The sequence below is a fragment of the Pseudoliparis swirei genome, chromosome 13 (assembly GCF_029220125.1).
Source record: "Pseudoliparis swirei isolate HS2019 ecotype Mariana Trench chromosome 13, NWPU_hadal_v1, whole genome shotgun sequence".
Taxonomy (NCBI): Eukaryota; Metazoa; Chordata; class Actinopteri; order Perciformes; family Liparidae; genus Pseudoliparis; species Pseudoliparis swirei.
The window spans coordinates 11,717,536-11,735,784 of NC_079400.1; the positions used below are offsets into that span (position 1 = coordinate 11,717,536).

General features: G+C 47.0%; 4 protein-coding genes across 6 annotated transcripts in view; 2 read left to right on the forward strand and 2 right to left on the reverse strand.

Moving 5' to 3' along the window:
• uts2r2 (urotensin-2 receptor 2) overlaps nt 1-2,710 on the reverse strand; it is a 31,016-nt gene extending 28,306 nt beyond the window's left edge. The window contains exons 1-2 of the mRNA XM_056430678.1: nt 2,537-2,710; nt 373-602 (exon numbers count right to left, since the gene is read on the reverse strand). Of these exons, the coding sequence (XP_056286653.1) occupies nt 373-602; nt 2,537-2,604 (298 nt within the window). The 5' untranslated portion in view covers nt 2,605-2,710. The remainder of the gene's footprint in view (nt 1-372; nt 603-2,536) is intronic.
• A 307-nt stretch (nt 2,711-3,017) lies between these two features.
• hexdc (hexosaminidase (glycosyl hydrolase family 20, catalytic domain) containing) lies at nt 3,018-7,301 on the forward strand. The gene is made up of 12 exons (XM_056430676.1): nt 3,018-3,107; nt 3,196-3,298; nt 3,379-3,494; nt 3,665-3,752; nt 3,844-4,008; nt 4,094-4,277; nt 4,730-4,801; nt 4,909-5,107; nt 5,263-5,424; nt 5,505-5,612; nt 6,749-6,838; nt 6,928-7,301. Exons 2-12 carry the CDS (start codon nt 3,212-3,214, stop codon nt 7,115-7,117), a joined length of 1,461 nt encoding a protein of 486 aa, XP_056286651.1. The 5' UTR covers nt 3,018-3,107; nt 3,196-3,211; the 3' UTR covers nt 7,118-7,301.
• LOC130204134 (cytochrome b-245 chaperone 1 homolog) lies at nt 7,210-11,580 on the reverse strand. Of its 3 annotated transcripts, none has more exons than XM_056430681.1 (6): nt 11,511-11,580; nt 9,745-9,832; nt 9,591-9,632; nt 9,296-9,466; nt 9,062-9,206; nt 7,210-8,085 (listed from the first exon to the last, which is right to left on the reverse strand). In XM_056430681.1, the coding sequence occupies exons 2-6, from the start codon at nt 9,830-9,832 to the stop codon at nt 7,920-7,922; spliced, it is 612 nt and encodes a 203-aa protein (XP_056286656.1). In that variant the 5' UTR covers nt 11,511-11,580; the 3' UTR covers nt 7,210-7,919. The 3 variants fall into 3 exon arrangements, with proteins under 3 accessions (XP_056286656.1, XP_056286654.1, XP_056286655.1); XM_056430679.1 differs by lacking the exon at nt 11,511-11,580 and adding an exon at nt 10,909-11,013; XM_056430680.1 differs by lacking the exon at nt 11,511-11,580 and adding an exon at nt 10,909-11,013 and having other exon boundaries at nt 9,745-9,882.
• Nucleotides 11,572-18,114, forward strand: narf (nuclear prelamin A recognition factor). Its single transcript, XM_056430677.1, has 12 exons — nt 11,572-11,659; nt 12,228-12,300; nt 12,586-12,654; nt 12,970-13,098; nt 13,194-13,326; nt 13,643-13,777; nt 14,940-15,058; nt 15,193-15,322; nt 15,610-15,682; nt 16,703-16,840; nt 16,937-17,094; nt 17,175-18,114. Exons 2-12 carry the CDS (start codon nt 12,244-12,246, stop codon nt 17,414-17,416), a joined length of 1,383 nt encoding a protein of 460 aa, XP_056286652.1. The 5' UTR covers nt 11,572-11,659; nt 12,228-12,243; the 3' UTR covers nt 17,417-18,114.
• Nucleotides 18,115-18,249: the final 135 nt, after the last annotated feature.

Consider the following 18,249-nt stretch of genomic DNA (forward strand, 5'->3'; position numbering starts at 1 on the left):
TAAAAGTGTGAGTTTTCATGGAAAACATGAAATTGTCTGGATGACCCCAAACTTTTGAACGGTAGTGGACATATACGTATATATATATATATATACACACACACATATATATATATTATTATATACAACAATCGGCAGCAAAAAACATGGACAATAGTACGGTTTTTAAAAAATGTACCCTTTAACTTTTTTTGTTGAACTCTAACTGTGGACGGTGGATTCCAAAATCTACCAGATACTCAATCAACTCTGATTTATCTTTTGTTTTTAGGTTGTAGAGTGAAATCTAGCAGCGTTTAGTGTTCATCAGGGTCATGTCTGTGCAGCAGGGAGGTATCGGGTGTGGCACGGTGCAGTGTGCAGCAGCCTCACCTGGATAGCGTTTGTAGTTCTCGTAGTCCTCGGAGCACGGGACGGAGTAGACTCTGGGCCGGGGGGAGACCAGCTCACCCTGGCGGACTAGCGTCTCTGTGATCTCGCTGTCCAGAGAGGTCACGTACAGCCAAACAGCCGCCGCGCACACACACACCACCACCAGCAGCAGCAAGGCCGCCAGCCCCCGGGAACCCCTCCACGCCGATCCCTGCCGCAGCGCGTTACCTCTGAGCAAGACAGAAACACAACAAGCAGACTCAACCAACTAGAACAATGGGAAATTCTAACCTAAGTTTAGGAGAAAGAAAGAACAAAAACAATACACCCGTTATTATCGGCCAACCGAACAGTCCACACACACACCACCAACAAACCTGAGTGAGTTGTAACAACTTAAAGCCACGAGTTGTCTTTGAGAGAGAGAAGAGAAGCAGAAACAATTAGCTAAAAGTAATAATGGATACATTGTCTCAATAGTTTTTCAATGACTTTCAGCGAACTATTCATAAATAGTTAGAAGTCGAGTTTCTGCTCCTCCAAGTGGAATCAGTATGAATGCATAACCCAGAGAAATATTGTTTTGACATTGGAACAATATCCACTTTTGTTTACTTTTCACCATTAAATTTGGTTGAGATGAACATCTGGAGGTACGAAGGTACTTGAACTCATCTGAGAAAGGGTTTATTTCTGTTTTTTGGGGGGGGAGTTGTTCTGAACCAATGTGAGGTCCTGGGACAGGGATGTCATATGTGTAAAGCCCTCTAAGGCAAATTAGTAATTCAAGATTTTGGGCTATACAAAATAAACTGAATGCTGGATGGTGAGAGTGTATCAGACAAAAGAGTCGAGCAACCACACGGTGTAAATAAAATCCACAAAGCCCCTAAAGATCCTTTGTAATGAGCACTTTTCAAATTGAAATGGATGCATACATTGAAATATAGGACGTGCCGTGATTCTGCCAAACAGAATTTCCTGCTGAGCAAAACTAGATGTGACTAAATGCATTGCATCCTCAGTCTTTACAAAGATCCAGATTACAGTGGCCTTGTGCATGAGCAGTGGGTGGAATGGAGGGTGATGGCACTGCTGTCCTCATGTGCCACGCTGAAAGGAGCATCACTCTGGGGTGAACAGTGATTTTCAATACTGATTCATTGTAATAATCTGTTGTTGATTTATTCAAGCAAATAGAGCTACCCGATGCCAACCTCATTTTAATATACACATAAATACACGTGGGAAGAAATGTAAGTTACAGAAATACATAAAAGTATAAATGCAAAAACACAAAAACTAGTTGTTTTTTTAAAGAGAGAACTCATGCATTCATCTATTCATGTGTCAATTACCTTCGCATTGAAAATGCGGAGGGTTATGTTTTGATCGCCGTGTATTTATTTATTTGTATGCATGTTATTCGCAGAACTCAAAAAGTATTGAACCGAATCGCATGAAATTTGGTGGGATGATTGGTTATTAGCCGGGGACCAGTTGATTAGATTTTGGGATCGATCGGGTCAAAGTCAAAGGTCATGAACAGGTCAAAATCTTCTTGAATCGCATGAAATTTGGTGGGATGATTGGTTATTATCCAGGGACCATTTGATTAGATTTTGGGATCAATCGGGTCAAAGGTCAAGGTCATGGAAAGGTCAACATCTTTTTTTTACCATAGCACGATACATTTTTGTCCAATTGGCATGCAACTAATGCCAAAATGTTCATAATTCAATGCCCAATCTTGTGATATGCGAAGGTATGCGCTCTACCGAGTGCCCATTCTAGTTACCAACATGAATATATCCCCAGTATTTATGTTATTAACTATCACTTAAATATATTTATGCATGCAGGTATATGCATGTATCTATTCGTTTAAACGGATGGTTTTATTCGTTTATGTGTGATTATCCTCGGTAACACAAACAGGAATGTGACTTTAATGTGAAAGGCAAATGTTTCAAGTGGTGAGCAAGCTACAACACGATAATCAATGTAGGTCATGTGACGACGTGCTGAACACAAATAAACAACACATGTATACATGCATTCCTCCTGAAGGCTCCAATCATCATTTAACTCAACTATCACCATATGCTCTGGTCACGTTGTCCCTCCCCCTCCGCTGCACGCGAGCGTCGTCTCGCGCACTCACCGTTTGATTTTCTTCTCTATCTCCGTGGCGTTCGCACCCAGCGCGGTCCTCATTCGCAGCAGCGCCATGATGACTCGACGGACTGCGGAGCATGAACAACAAACACCGTCACACGCGGTTATTCCGTTCCCCCGCTAGCCATAGCCGTGTTGTAGCGCCCGCTAACAGCTCCTGCCACCGCCTGAATCCGTCTCCACTTCCGCGTGCTGCGAGCGCGCGACAATCCATTGGCTCCCCTGGAAGAGAAAGCGATGATTTCATTGGACTGCGTCCAGGTCCCAATTGGGTTTGATGACAGCGCGCGGTTCCGAACACAAACTCTTTGTTTTTGTGTGTGCAAATCCTGAAGGACACTCTGTCCGCTGCTTTGCTTGAGTTTAGTCGTGTTTACAGCATGTAGCGCGCGCCCTTCCATCCATTGCTCTCCCCGCGCAGACCAAACCAATCGATCACCGATCCCGCGTGTTTACGTTGAAGCGACTGGAAGCGGTGGACGTTGCTTGTGCAGGATTACAAATCGATCTACCTCACGACAATAACATCCTCCTCGGAGTCTCCAGTCCTCTCTCTGGTGAGTCAAACACGTGATCTAATGTTCATTCTCAGACATAAATACACTCACCCAGTCATTCATCTGAAGCCCCATCCGTGCCCTGCAGTCTGTGAAGGGGCAGAATGGAGGGACCACCATGGCCCAAAGGGAAGAAACTGGTGCACCTGGATTTGAAAGGTGCCCCCCCGAGGGTAGAATACCTGCACAGGGTAAGCGCGCAGCAGCCTCCACCCGATTCTAACTGTATTATGTAACTATTAAAAGGTGTTCATGTCCATGTGTGTTTCAGCTGATCGAGCTGTTCTCTCAGCTGGGCGCAGACGGCCTGCTGGTGGAGTACGAGGACATGTTTCCTTATGACGGGGAACTGAAGCTGCTGCAGGCCACAGCTCAGCCTGCTTACAGGTGCAGTTTGACACAGAAACCGCCTGTTTTCACTCCTGATTTACGGGCTGGTTTATCTGCCTCATCATGCTGTGAGATCATACAACTATAATCATTCCCGTGCGGGATAAAGAGATCAAAGCTCTGGTTCAGGAAGTTCAACGTCTGTTTCCTGCCCGCTCTGTTCTCAGCCGGGAGGAGGTCCTGTCAATGCAGGAATTTGCCAAATCTAAAGGGATGGAGGTCGTCCCCCTTGTGCAGACGTTTGGCCACATGGAGGTGAGGCGGACGTTTCTTTTATTGCCTGTGAACGCTTCATTCAGCGTCCGTGTTCGTCGTTCACCGCGTGGCCGTCGCTCCTCTGTAACAGTTCGTGCTGAAGCATCGGCCCATGTGGATCCTGAGAGAGACGGCGACCTGCGTGGGCACCCTGAACCCCCACCAAGAGGACGGCGTGAGGCTGGTGATGGAGATGCTGAGGCAGGTGGTGGAGCTGCATCCGGACTCGACTGCGCTGCACATCGGAGCAGACGAGGTGCGATTCGGTTTCCCGTCGGACGATAGCCAATCACAGGCGGCGTCACTTCATCTTCTTTCTTTTGTAATGGTTATTCCTCCAGGTGTTCATGCTCGGCGAGGGGGAGGAGTCCAAGCTGCGGTTGGCCTCTCCCGGATTTACGGTGGAGCAGCTTTTCCTAAATCACGTGACCAAGGTGGCCCAGGCCATCAAGGAGGCGTGGCCACACCTGACCGTCATCATGTGGGACGATATGATGAGAGGCATGAGCCAGGACACACTGAAAGGTACTGGTTAGTGGAGCGCTGGTGTCTGAAATACGTACGCGTAGAGTTACCCGGTTGCACAAGTTACACAGACACTCGTAAAAAAACAATAGTACACACACAGTAAGTGTTCAGTATGAATATTAGCTTCACGCTATAGATTATTAGAATGGAGGACAAAGCTTGACTTTTTGTTTACTGTATTAAGTTTCTAATAATACCGACGTACTTTACATACATACAGTTAAGTATTTCTACAGTGCAGTTTCCTTGGTGGATAATAACAGCTCCAACAATAGTATTAATAATCCAATATCCAGAAATAATACGAACATTAAAAAAGAAACTTCCGTGACCGTTTAGAGGAGTCCTGATGGCATGATGACAACAGCTGGTTTTGGTATCCACGTGTCTTGTTTTGACTGTTTTCATTGACGTCTTATCGCTTCTTTTCTTTTTTATCCATTTGACAGCCAGTGGCCTCGTGGGATTGGTCCAGCCCATGTTGTGGGACTACAGCCCTAATCTGGACGTGGACACAACCGGTAGGGAACCCTATGCTGTGGACATTAGTGCTCAAACATCCGGCTCGTGTACGGGGGACAAATCCCCAGAGCCGTGTTAGTAGTGACATGTGCTCCGTGTCGTCCAGTGTCTCTGCTGGAGAAGTACAGCGCGGCCGGCATGTCCGACCTGTGGGCGGCCAGCTCCTTTAAGGGCTCCACCTGTGTCTACACCTGTGTGCCCAGCACGCAGAGACACGTGGATAATCACGTGCAGTGGCTCAAGGTGGCCGCTGCTGTGTCCGCCGCCGTCAACCTGCAGGGCATCGCCATCACAGGCTGGCAAAGGCAAGTAGTGGGAGGGCTTATGGCTTCGACTTTTCCATTTTCAGAGATCTTGTGACGTTTCATTTGCTTATTTAACACGGAGCGTTGGTGATGATCCATTATCTCCCCCTTCCCACCCACACACACACACACACACACTCACTCCCCACCGGCAGGTATGACCACCTGTCGGTGCTGTGCGAGCTGATGCACGTGGCTCTCCCGTCGCTGGCGGCCTGTCTCCAGACGCTCCGCCACGGGGGGTTCAGCACCGAGGCTCAGGGCAAAGTGGCCGAGGCGCTGGGCATCTCCTCGGTGGAGGCCGAGGCCATCGGGAGGTGAGGGCCGACGTCGTTTGATCATCATCGTGATCCGCGCGTCTCGGGGCTAACGGGAGTGTGTTCCACGTGGCTTTCAGGACGACGGCGGACGAGTCGCTGTTCCCAGGACGGAGGCTGGCCGAGTTAACCGTGGAGCTCGATTCGCTGCTGAACTCCGACGACGTTCGGTTTTTTGAAAACAACATGTGAGTTACGGGCGGTTGTCACGACGTCGTACTTCCAATTCCAACGTGAAATGATCGTTTGACTTTCACGCTTCAGAAGATCGATACCACTCTCGTGTCTGTTAACAAGATGAAGAACTTCAGTTCTGAAGCCAGCTTCTTCTTTTTGTTGCTATCCCCATGTTGTTGTTGTTGATTTGCATTAATAAGTGACACGAGAAAATGAAGCTAAGTACCCCTGAACCCTTTTTTAGGCATTATTGTGGTTACCTTTCATGAACTGAAAACACTAAGTACCACAAGATGTGTAGTTCTTGGTGTTTTTAAAGTAAGAAGATAAAAAACAGACAACGTAGTGGAAGGAACCTGCCAATCACAAGGTAGCCACGCCCTCAAGCATAACCTGCTTTGTTGTCTATTTTACTCTAAATAGGACCGTAACTTAATGAACATCATACTGCATTGAAGAAGACTTAAAACTTACCAATTAAGACCATAAACTAATATTTCCATATTTACTGAGGGTAATAAATCAGAAGTAAGGCCATTTTCCCATAGACTTCTGTACAATCCCCGGCCAGTGGCTAGCTAATCGCTGCAGCTCTGCACTCATACAGCATTTAATGCATTTAGCTTCTAGCCGCTGACGAGAGGCGCATGGGGAAATCCTTCAATCATAAATATGCTCTGTATTTGGAATTAAGCAACTTTTTGTTAACTTTTGACAGCCACGCTCGCCGTTTCCTCCTTTTTCTCACTGTGCTCAGCTTAGCTGTCTGGTTGCTGGCTGTATTATCATATTTAGCATACAGACGTGACTGGTATCCATCTTCTCTCAGCAAGACGGCAAATGAGAATACAAACACCACCGCTCAATAGTTTGGGGTCCCCCAGACAATTTGGTGTTTTCCATGAAAAGCCACACTTTAATTGATCAAGTGAATTGCAAAATGAATATAATATAGTCAAGACGTTGACACGGTAAGAAATAATGATTTTTATTGTAAATATTAATGTTCTTCAAACTTGTGGCTCAAAGGAAGGCCAGTTTCATAGCTTGTTTCAAAATGTCCACCCTTTAACCCATGTGAAAAAAAGTTGTAATACTTATTCCTGGATACAAACGGCTGAATAACTGTCTGCCCGTGCTACTGTAGGTTTTGTAGAGGTTGGTTCAGCCCCCACCACCAACAGAGGAAGATGGTGAGCCCCCTCATCGCCATGCAGATTCACAGCCAAGCGTCAACGTGAGAATAACGACCTGCTCAACATTCACCGCGTCCTGAAAATAACGTAAGAAATGTAACGTGAACCTCGTCTGACCACGCCTCCTCAGGTATTTGACGGTGCTACAAGAGAAAGCGGCGGCCGTGAGAGAGGAGATGGTGCGGCTCTACCCGGAGGCGACTGCCCGGGAGTGGATCGAGGAACACGTGAGCCCCGTGACGGCTCCTCTGCAGAGGATCACGGAGGACATCAGAGCGTGTGTCGGCGAGATGGTGCCCGGCAACATGTTGCCAGTTTAGAATCAAACTGCTACTTAGTCACAGGAGTGACTTATGTGTAAATATGTGCTAATTGCACCAATTGTAGCAATGACAACAACAAAAAAGGAAACTGAGTTTAAAATCAAATAACTTTTATATAATTCCTCCAAATGTATCAAAATAAACAGAGGCAACAAAATCAGCCTGCGAAAAAAACAACCTCTCCAAAGTTTCCATTTTCTTTCTGACATCAACAGCCACGATCCTGAGATTCAGTCTTTGGTCCACAGAAAGTACATCAGCGTTAAAAGACAAACAACAACAGGCGAAAGCGTTCCACGTATAATTAACTCTCCACTGAGCCACGAGAATCAGTCGCGCCCATTTACACGTGAAACCAAAAGGTGATTATCAACTGGGTGGTCCTGGAAACGCTGGGAAAAGCCCTTTTTCATTGACTTGCACACAAACACACATTATAGATAATCAGGAAGGCACGGTAAAACTGTAATCTGGAGTGTTTCTAAATAGTAATTAGAGAAAAAAAGCAAAAAGGCATAATATTCTCTTGTAGAGAGCTGCATCTAAAAGTACAATGAAGGACTAAAGTCTCTTCCATGTTGCTTGGGGATGTTTTCGAAGACATTTGGTCACATTCCCATCCCAGTTTACAGGAATATAAAGAAGTATGTAACTATAGTCTCCCGAGGAAGGAGGCGTGCGAGGGAGAAACTGGAAGTGGCGTTTCGTGCACATGCTAGTAAAACGTGTGGTGAGGGTATCGCTCGAACTGCACCCTGGGTAATGCCCCTAAACCCAATCCGCCCAACGACCAGCCGGATCAGAGTTTCTCTGTTTCACCATCTGAATCACTGCTGTTGTCCAAAGAATCCTCTTCCTCTTCCTCCTCCTCGCCATACTCTGCCTCCTCCTCCTGCTGCCTGCGTTGCTGCATCTCCTCCAGGCCCAGGAAGCGCTTCAGCAACGCAGCCATCTCCTCCACGTCGCTGGAGGACAACGGGAACATGCTGCATCATCGTGTGCACTTTGTTATACTTTCCTCCATCACATTGCATGGCTTCACTAATAATAACTTCAGAATAATCAGAGCATAAGAAGACATTGATTGCCATAATGACTGATTTACTGTTAACGATACAGTAGTATAATCAGGTACGTGCACAGACATGTTGGGGGGCAGGTGCTCAAATGAAAAAAAAAATGGCATCCATCACCATAATCATTTATCTATTGATCACTGTAACTTGAAGTTAGCAAGTAATCACACATTGTGGCATGAGAAGACATGATCTGAACAAACCGACATGTTTCCTATTAACAATTACAATTTATTTTAATTTACAAAATGATAGGAGTGAAAAATGCCCTATAATAAACGCGAGAGTAGGAGAGGGGGGGGGGGGGGGGCGTGGCGGTTGCTCGTGAGCGCCGCGGAGCATGTCGGGGCGACATTTTCATAAGAACTCAAATAAAAGCCCCGTCAGATATCCAAACACATTTGGGGGGGGGAAGTGATGACAGAGTAATTTTTATTCTTAAATATAAAATGTGTCTCCAGCAGAAAAGGTACTTTTCTCATCCAGGGGAAAAGGGCCGGTCCTCGAGTACCACGAGGGGTCTACCTGTGCACGTGCTGAGGATAATAGTTAGGTGGGTAGGTTTACGCATTCTTAACGATATATATTAATAACGATGTATGATTACGAATATTTTCCACACACACACACCGGGGAAAGCAAAAAGATAACGCAACAGAAGGAGAGCACCCGAGTCAGTTCACTATACCACGGTCTGAACGGATTCATCATGTCATGTTTTAATAAAGCCATGTTTTCAATAGCTCCTCCGTGTCGTCGTAAAGCTTCCCCGTAGACTGCCGATTACCACGACGTAAATACACCGCGTGGCCGTAGCCGAAGACATCGTGGCTGCAGGACGACGGGCTCCGAGTAGAAAACCTACCTGCGTCCCCCCATCGTGGCGCTGTTAGTCAGGGGGTAGGACAAGCCGGCAGCCAGTCGCAGCATCAGCAGGTAGCCCTTCCCCAAATAGCGAACCTTCTCTTCCTGGACGCAGATGTCACACAGCTGCGTCAGATCCAGCACAACTGAGAGAGCGAGAGAGAGAAGTTTAAGAGCTCAGATTCTTCACTCTGCAGAGATGTTGCCGTTTCTTTCCCTACGGGGTGTTTCTGACCTTTCTCTTGGCCCTTCTTCCATAGCGTCAGGACTAAAGCGTACAGGCTGAACGTCTTGAGCTCAATCCGGTTCTTGGTTTTGTCGAACACGGCCTCCTCCCACTCCTCCATGTTCTGCATGGCCACAAACAGGCAGCCCGCCACGTAGAAGAGCTTCCACGGGATGCTGTCTGTGGGACGCACGCCACACGGAGGAATATAGATTAAAAAAAGAAAGAATAGAAAGCGGCGTGAGTTTGCAGCGAGCCGCTGAGGAAGGGGCTGCAAAGAAGAAGGTCAATTCAGTTTGTGTACCTGCGCTGTAGTACGCAGCGGTCAACCCAACAGACGATACGCCTGCAGTTACAACGAGAGGCGGATCATTAGAGACGATGGAGAGAGAGAACAGAGGAGATTGGGTACACTGTATTAACATTTTACACACACACACACACACACACACACATACCGATAAGAATAGACCAGGAACGAATGCCTGGAGATCTCTTGAGGTGGAGCCGGGTGGCGCTGTGCTCCTCTACCGTCATGTACCCCATCTGAACAGAGGCAGGAGTATTACGCCTCTTATGGAGATAGTAACCCTGATCTGAAAAATGGCAAATCACTTACAAGTCTACTCCAGGTTGATAGTGTTATTTCAATACGCTTTTTTAAATTTTTACCGCACACATTTTAAGTTTTATAAAAGAGCACGAGATTCTCTGCATCGAAGAGGCATTTCGAGACATCGGTTAGGGTGTGTTTGTTTTCACAATGCCTTTTAGAAAAAATAAAAGGTGTAAAAAAGCATCAATTGTAGCAGATGAGATGTATTTCGGCTGTGCTCGGTCTGGACTTTCTAAATTCTACAACAACAGGGCGACAGAAACACGTTTTCTTTTCATTTTGTACTGAGCTAGGTCTCTCTTATCCATGGTGTCCGACATGTCAACAACATATAGTTTTATATCAGGATTGATTTGCGGTACATGGCATACGTACTGCTTTCATGTGGGTTCTGTTTCATTGTGGGGAGTTGTGGAGCCTCAGTGTGTTAAATCTACTTTTGTTTTTAAAGATGTTCATTATTTCTGTTTTGAGTTTGGTTGTTGCATATTTCTAAATTAGTTTAATCGCATTTTAACTGGGCCCAGGAAGTGTTCTACCCAAGGAAACCCCCAAGCAGGTTGATCCAGCCCCTGTTGGACCAGAACATTGTCCCTTCGGATAATCCAGATCTGTTGCTGACGACTTGTTACTGCATATTCAGAGATGTCCAGCCCCTCAATGGACTGACGCACCGCTGTGTTGATATGATCTCCCTTTCCCCTTGGTGCAGCACACATGGAAGTCCATCCACCCCCATGGTAGTGTGGTTGGGACAGAAGTCTCAGAAGAGGGATATCAACCATAAAAACCCAAACTTTCTACATGAGTCCATGTCACACAGGGAGAGAAATATATAACATGTTTGCAATTTGGTTAATCTAACACTTTAATTCGATCTGAAAACCGAGTAAGACATGAAAGATGATAGCTTGGATGTGATGGGGGAATAACTGCACTCCCTTCAACTGTCTCACCAGAATTGTACAAAGAAACCAATGTGGCGACATGTTTTTGTACCTCTTACCTTAAACTCTTCTTCCTTTCCGTAAATGTACGTCTCTCTAGTACGAGGAAACACGCTGGACTGAAATATAAGGAAGTTCTTTTCATATTACTGCAAAAACTGGGTGACACTTCCTTCCTGGATCCGCCTTCGCTGATTGGACGGATCGGTTTCTCCCCGCCTTCAAAATAAAAGCTTTACTGAGTTAAAAAAAATGTTTTAAAGCATTTGGCTGTGTAGTCCGTGTACAACACTTTCGATTACCGACAACTCAATTATATATATGTTTTAAATGTTGTGTACCTAATGTCTTGAAAGAAACTTTCCGGACATACTTTTAAATTGTTTCTCAGTCATAATCATCGTTTGTTAATTTTCTGCAATGACAAGGGCTTCCGTAGCAACACCGCTCAGACCGTGTGCGCATGTGCGTGGATTCACCCGGGGGGTGCACAATGGAGGCGGACGTACACAGACCTGAGTGGCCTCGATACTAGCAGACCCCCCCCCCCCCCGACGCCTGTTGGGACAGCGCCAACCGGAACACCGGTGTTATGAAGATAACCGCACAGGCTTGCGCGAGCAGCGGCCGGTGACGCGCACCACGGGCGGCTTGACCTCACCTGAACCCAAAAGGTGCTGAGTAACTCCACGAGTTCACCTGCCGCGCGCGAGCTGTCTTCTTCTTCGCGGAGCAGCTCTCCTGGCTGTCCTCTGTACACTCCCCCCCTCCTCCATGTCTTTGTCCCAAAGAGTAGCGGAATAAGAACCGGTGAGTTTTACAATGTGACCTTTTATAGTCTGCCCGCGGCCTGCTGTCCAGTCCGCGACGCAGAGCTTTAAAACCATGAGAGAGAAATGAGAAAGAGAAAAGAGGAAAGGCCTGTAACGCGAAAGCTGGTGTTTAAAGTTTGCTCAAATCAAATGTGACGTCATTTAGCTACGTCAACAGTACACATTGCGTAAAGAAATATCGACTGTGTGTGTGTGTGTTTAGCTGCTGGCGGCTGAAACGTAATAACATGTTTACCACAAGAGTCAACTTTATTCTGCACTCTGACAGTGAGAGATGATGTCATGGCTTTTGTTTTTGGTTGGTAACTGTGTGTGTGAGTGTGTGTGTGGTGTGTAATTAACGCGAGCCATTAAATATTTTAAAAACGGGATACTCTAGTTCCTGTTCATTAAAGAGACAGGAGGGCTGCCTGTGATAGGCTGGCGGGCTGGAGGAGGGTAGAGGTGGGAGGATAGAGTCTGGAGGGTAGAGTCTGGAGGGTAGAGTCTGGAGGGTAGAGTCTGGTGCCAGTGATCAAGCTGCTGTTCGTTTTATCAATTTACAGACAACTGCCAGAGAAAATGTCCGTGGTCAACAAAGCGAAGCGCAAGGATAAGTGTGAGAACTGCACCAAACAGGTGAGGATCAGGTGAACGGTGTCTCTGCACTGGGTTCTCCACTTTTACAGGATGAATCAAATAAAAAAATTCCCAGTCTTGGTCGACTGTGGTTAGCGTGTCGACGTGTCCTTGAGCAAAACACGTAACCCTGAGCTGCTCCTCGTAGCTGTGTCTACGGGGTGAGATTGTAACTCGCTTTGGATACAAGCGACAGTTAAATAAAATGTAATGCAATGTAATTAAATGTAATATAATGTATTTTAATGTAATGTAATGTAATATAATCTTCCTCCACACACGCAGTGCAACAAGAAGCAGAGCGACGACGACGGCACCAACTCGCCGCCGGAGCGAGATGAAGCCAACGGGCAGGTAACCGAAGTGCTTCCCGATCGATCTCGTTCTCCTAAAGGACGAATTGTAGGTTTAAAAAAATCACGTGGATTAACTGCTCAGACGCCGGTTGTCTCATTTCTCCCGGAGCTTTCTGAAGTCTGGCTTCTTTTAACACTCTTTTATAAAAAGTGTGTACAGTGATATTTACCAAGGAAACATGGCCTCGTGCCTCGTGGTCCCTGCAGGATCCGGATATATTTTCAAATCTTATCTATCATCTAAATTGCCGGAGTGCCCATTCAATGTATTTTGTATAAAAGTGTCTCTTTTCCAACACTCCTTCCTCCCAAGGTGCCTGAAGGCTCCGCTCTGCTGCTGAGCGCCTGTCTGTCCTGTGACGGCTGCCTGTCCGAGGAGGAGAGCCTGAAGATCTCCGAGCAGAGCCTGGAGCAGGTGGAGCGGGTCCTGGCCCTCAACAAGGTACAGCGTAGCCTCTTGAAACCATAGCAACAGCTCAGGAGCCCCCCCCCCCCTTTCCTGTTGCACCTTTGAGCAATACCTGTACGTCGTTCCAGAAGTGCGATGTGTCGAAGCACAAGGTGCTGGTGGCGTCGGTGTGTCCGCAGTCGCTGCCTTTCTTTGCCGTGAAGTTCGGCGTGGACGTGAGCGAGGCCGCCCACAAGCTGTGCGGCTTCCTCAAGAGTTTAGGTGAGTGGGAACCGCGGCGCTGGTTACGGGTCACGCAATTACATGCGTGTTATAAAGAGCTCTTAAATGAAGTTAATAGAGGTCTTGTACATCATTTCCCCTTTTTTTAAAGATCTAGGACGTGTGCTTCTTTGTTCTTTCACCTCATGATGTCATTAAAGTTTTGTTTGGAAAGCTTAAAGATTTATTTACAATTCAACTTTAAAAAACAAACGATACATTTTGGCTTTTTCTTCTTCTTCTTCGTCTTCTTCTTCATCCTCATCCTCTTCCTCTTCACGTGAGCTGAACGCACCTCTCTCTTTCCCCCCTTCAGGCGTGCAGTATGTGTTCGACACCACGCTGGCGGCCGGCTTCAGTATCTTGGAGAGCCAGAAGGAGTTCATTCAGAGGTTCCGCAGGAGGCACCACGACTCCACGGCCCTGCCCATGTTCACCTCCTCCTGCCCGGGTACAACTCCCCTCACGCTCCGCCCCCTCTGCACCGTTTTATTCAACCTCCCTCTTTTATATTGCCTGATCAAAACGCTGCTCCTCAGGCTTGGTGTTGAGTGGGGGAGGGGAGGCGGAGCTTGTTATTAGAAGTAGAGATAACGATGGCGTGCTGGTGGGGAGAGATAGAGCGCTCCTCTTTCACCACTCCCTCTATCATAGAGGGAACCACATTTATATTTATACGTTCAGTTTGTGGGACGTTCACTGGTCAAGTGGTCTGGAAGAGGAATTAATCTGACAGGACTCTGCCATTATTGTAGGGACACGACGGGGATGATTACTTTAATTATCAATTCATCTTTTTTTTGCTAACTTATTAATAATGTAGTCTTACAATGACAGAAAAACAACAGAGCACATAAATCTTTAAAATGTCTAATTTTGCCAAAAAGCCACACATATATTACATTATTAATGATGTTAAACGAGAGAGGCAGTTATTGTTATTGGTTTTGCTTCATGACTTTATTTTTATTTATTTATTATTTATTTTCCTCAATTCAAACAATAAAACAAAATATAAATCACAACAGAGATAAATGAATATCTCAGTATTTGAAGCCTCCACCTATATAATATTTAACTTTTTACAAAATTTCAAACATAAAATGAAAAATGCATGAGATAGATAACAAAAGAAAGAAAAATAATCTAATTATATCGAGTCTGTAGGTGCGTGTGTGTGTGTGTGTGTGCATGTGTGAGTAAGCATGGTTTAGGTGTGTTCAGGGATATTGGATTATAGCCCTGTGGCTTTTTCTAAGCAATGGTAATGCTCCGTGTCCCCATGAGTGAAACAGCTCAACATTTTGATTTCATAGATAAAACAACGAACGGAAATAATGAAAGAATAATCAATTAACAGAACATTTGTCTATTCATTTTCTGTGGATTGAGTAATTCAAACTCGAGGTGTTCACTCGGTTATCAAACGAACACACCGCGAAGGAATGCAAATATTATTCCCGAGTCGTTATCACGCCGTGCGAACGCCACAAAGATTGTTATTGCCTCTTTCGGTATGTTGTCTGCTATTAATGAAAACATTTGATTTTGAAGGACAGAGGGTCTGTGTTTACTGTATTAATGTGTGTGTGTGTGTGTGTGTGTGTGTCCAGGGTGGATCCGCTACTCTGAGCATGTGCTGGGCAGCCTGGTCACGCCTCACATCTGCACAGCCAGGTCTCCTCAGCAGATCATGGGCTGCCTGGTCAAAGACTACTTCTCGAAGCAGCAGGTGAGCAGCGGCGGCTGGAGTGGGACTGTTAACTCCAACAGCTGCACCGGTGGCAGCCGAAGGGGAAACACGCACACACACACGCACACACACACTTCCTCATGTTTTCTCCCGCCTGCATCGCCTCCCAACAGAAGCTGAGTCCAGGGAGTGTGTACCACGTGTTGGTGGCGCCGTGCTTCGATAAGAAACTGGAGGCGGTCCGAGAGGAGTTCTACAACGGCCTGCTGGAGTCCCGAGACGTGGACTGTGTCCTGACCTCAGGTCCAGACCTCGTCACACCGCGACCTTGAGCCACATGTGCAGATGATTATGAGCTTGTTGTGAGCCCTGGATGTGTCCGCGCCAGCTTTTTATTTATCTGAAGGTCGGGTGTGTGTCGTCGAGACCCCAGTGGTGTAAATACAGGATTATATCCCATCTCAGTCGAGTGTTTATCCTCAAGCACACTTCGTCATCCTGTCAACGGACGTCATCGAGAATTTCTGTTGTCCTGCTCGTACGATAACGGAGGTTTTGATTGTTTGTTTATTTGTCTTTCTACATTTTAGGTGAGCTCTATGACCTGATGGAGCGGAGGAAGGTTTCAGTGGAGGAGCTGGACTCGGTTCCACTGGATCACGTGTGAGTAGTCGGGATTATCCGCAGGGTTCGTACGCTCATGGAAAACCTGGAAAAGTCATTTTAAAATGGTTATTTCCAGGTCTGGAAAAGTCCCGGGGAAAATTAAATCCCAAAAGTTCTGGAAAATTCATTAAAATGTGTTTATATATTCATATGTGCATTTACGCTGAGTAAATAATGAATATGCTTTTAAAAGAATGACACTCAAAATATAAAGCCGGCATTCGCTCTTTCGTACTCTCACATTTTCTCACGCTGCAAGTTGAACGCACCGTAACGACATAAATGTTTTATTCTTTGAATCAAAACTTTTGTCCCTCATTGTGTCATTTAAGGTCCATACTGTGTGCTTTTGAATCCTCATTGTTAGGTTAAATTAGATTAGATATTCCTTTATTAGTCCCACAGTGGGGAAATTGCAGGATCACAGCAGTGAGTGCACATTAGAGCATTAATAAAAGATTAAAATAAAACACAATAACAATACTAAATACACAGAGGAAAACAAAATATATACACAAGGCAGTGACCGAAGCAAAATACGACATGTTCTCACTGTTTCATCTATGAACTGAGATTTCACAAAACCTTTAGTCATGGAAATTTTAGAGTTTAAAGTCATGGAAAACCCATTGGTCAGCATGTGTTGAACCCCGAGTCAGTCGTCCTATCGGTGGTCTTTGTTGAGAACAAATGAATCAGCATCGAAGCTACTCGTTAGCAAGTCTGATGAAATAGCCGACACAGCATTCTTAGCGTAGTTATTTATTATATTCACCCTTCGACTTTATTGACCCCATTTCATTTGATTCTGGCGTTCAGCTCTTTATCTGAGCGGTTACTCCGTGTACTTTCACAAGGACCAGCTGCTGCTGGAGGCGGGCGCTGTGACCGCCGCCGGGCTTCAGTCCGAGCGGTGCACTCCGGCTTAGACCAATGAGCACGCAGCAGGTCTGCATGTGTCATCCGGTTGTTTGGGGGTAACGTCGGCCTCGCGGCCCGCGCATGTCGTTGCTGCAGGCTGGGAGAGGCCGGGGACGCGGCGCTGGTGAGGCACGAGGGCCGCGGCTCGGAGGGCTTCCTGGAGCACGTCTTCAAACGCTCCGCCAAGGAGCTCTTTGGACTGGACGTCCACGAGGTCACCTACAAGTCCCTCAGGTGGGAAGTGGAGTCTCGTCGCGTTGAGCCGGACACGTAAAGCCAGATTAAAGCGTCTGAAAGCTCTCCTACTGCGCCGTTCACATTGTTTTACAGGAACCGAGACTTCCAGGAAGTGACCCTGGAGCGTGACGGGGAGACGCTGCTGCAGTTTGCCGCCGTCTACGGCTTCAGGAACATCCAGACCTTGGTGCACCGAATGAGGAAGGGGCGCGTGCCCTACCAGCTGGTGGAGGTGCTGTCCTGCCCGGGAGGTAATGCGCGAAACCATCGGGAGAGAACCGCGGCGAGATGATCCTGGAGCTGCGGTTCTGAGCCCGTCTCGTGTCCGCAGGGTGCTTGAGCGGCCGCGGCCAGGCGGAGAGCGACGCGGGCGGCCGGGCGGATAAAGACCTCGTCCAGCAGATGGAGGAGGCCTACAGCAGCCTGCCGGTCAGCCTGCCGGAGGTCAACCCCGCCCTGCACACCCTCTATCAGGACTGGCTGCAGGGCCACGACTCCCCGCAGGTCGCCGCGCTCCTGCACACCCAGTACAGGAGTCGGAGCCACACACAGCCCCCGCACATGCAGTGGTGAGGGGGGGGGGGAAGAGAGAGAGAGAGAACGCCGCCTCTGGTGCATGTCTTCCACGAGGCCACAAGGGGGCAGTGCCTGCATTCTACATGTGTGGATCTCTTCTGCCAAACCTGAGCCCAGAGGAGCAACAAACACACATTGATTCCTGCAGATCTGTCACGTGACCTGCTGCTCTGGGAAACGAGGAGAAAGAGACCTGTGACGCCACAGAGCAACAAGACGTGTGTGGACTTCATGAACCCAACCTGCCGACGCCGAATGCTCAGTCATGAACTTCCAGGAGTCATCCGCCCAAAATATGAAACGCGTTGTGTTCCTTTGTGTTAAAGTTGACACTCGACAACGTGTGTGTGTGTGTGTGTGCGTGTGCGTGTGCGTGTGCGTGTGCGCGCGTGCGTGCGTGCGTGCGTGCGTGCGACCACGTCCACCAGCCCGGTGGTTGGTTGGTTGGTCCCAGTGAAGAATCACAGTCATTGTTTTGTTTTTTTAACTGTACAAAATGACTTTTTCCGTATTGTCTTCCCATTCCGCTGTCTAGTTACGTGTTGTACGTTTTTTGTTGTTGTTTTTGTGTGTGTGGCAAACAGAGTGTGGATGAAGTCATTGTTCACTGAAACAGCCTCTCAGGCCCGCAGAGTGAAAACCTTTCCAAGTTTTTGACATTCATGCTTTAAAACCAAACAGTCCTTTGTGCTAAATTCTTTTAATTTTTGTTGTAATTGTATACCTTAGAGAGTTGCGTCAAAGTAACCAAAGCGTACTGTTAAGAGAGACGCGTACGTGAACCGAATTCTGTCGCCTCGGGTGAGAGACGGAAATAAAAAGGCACGCCG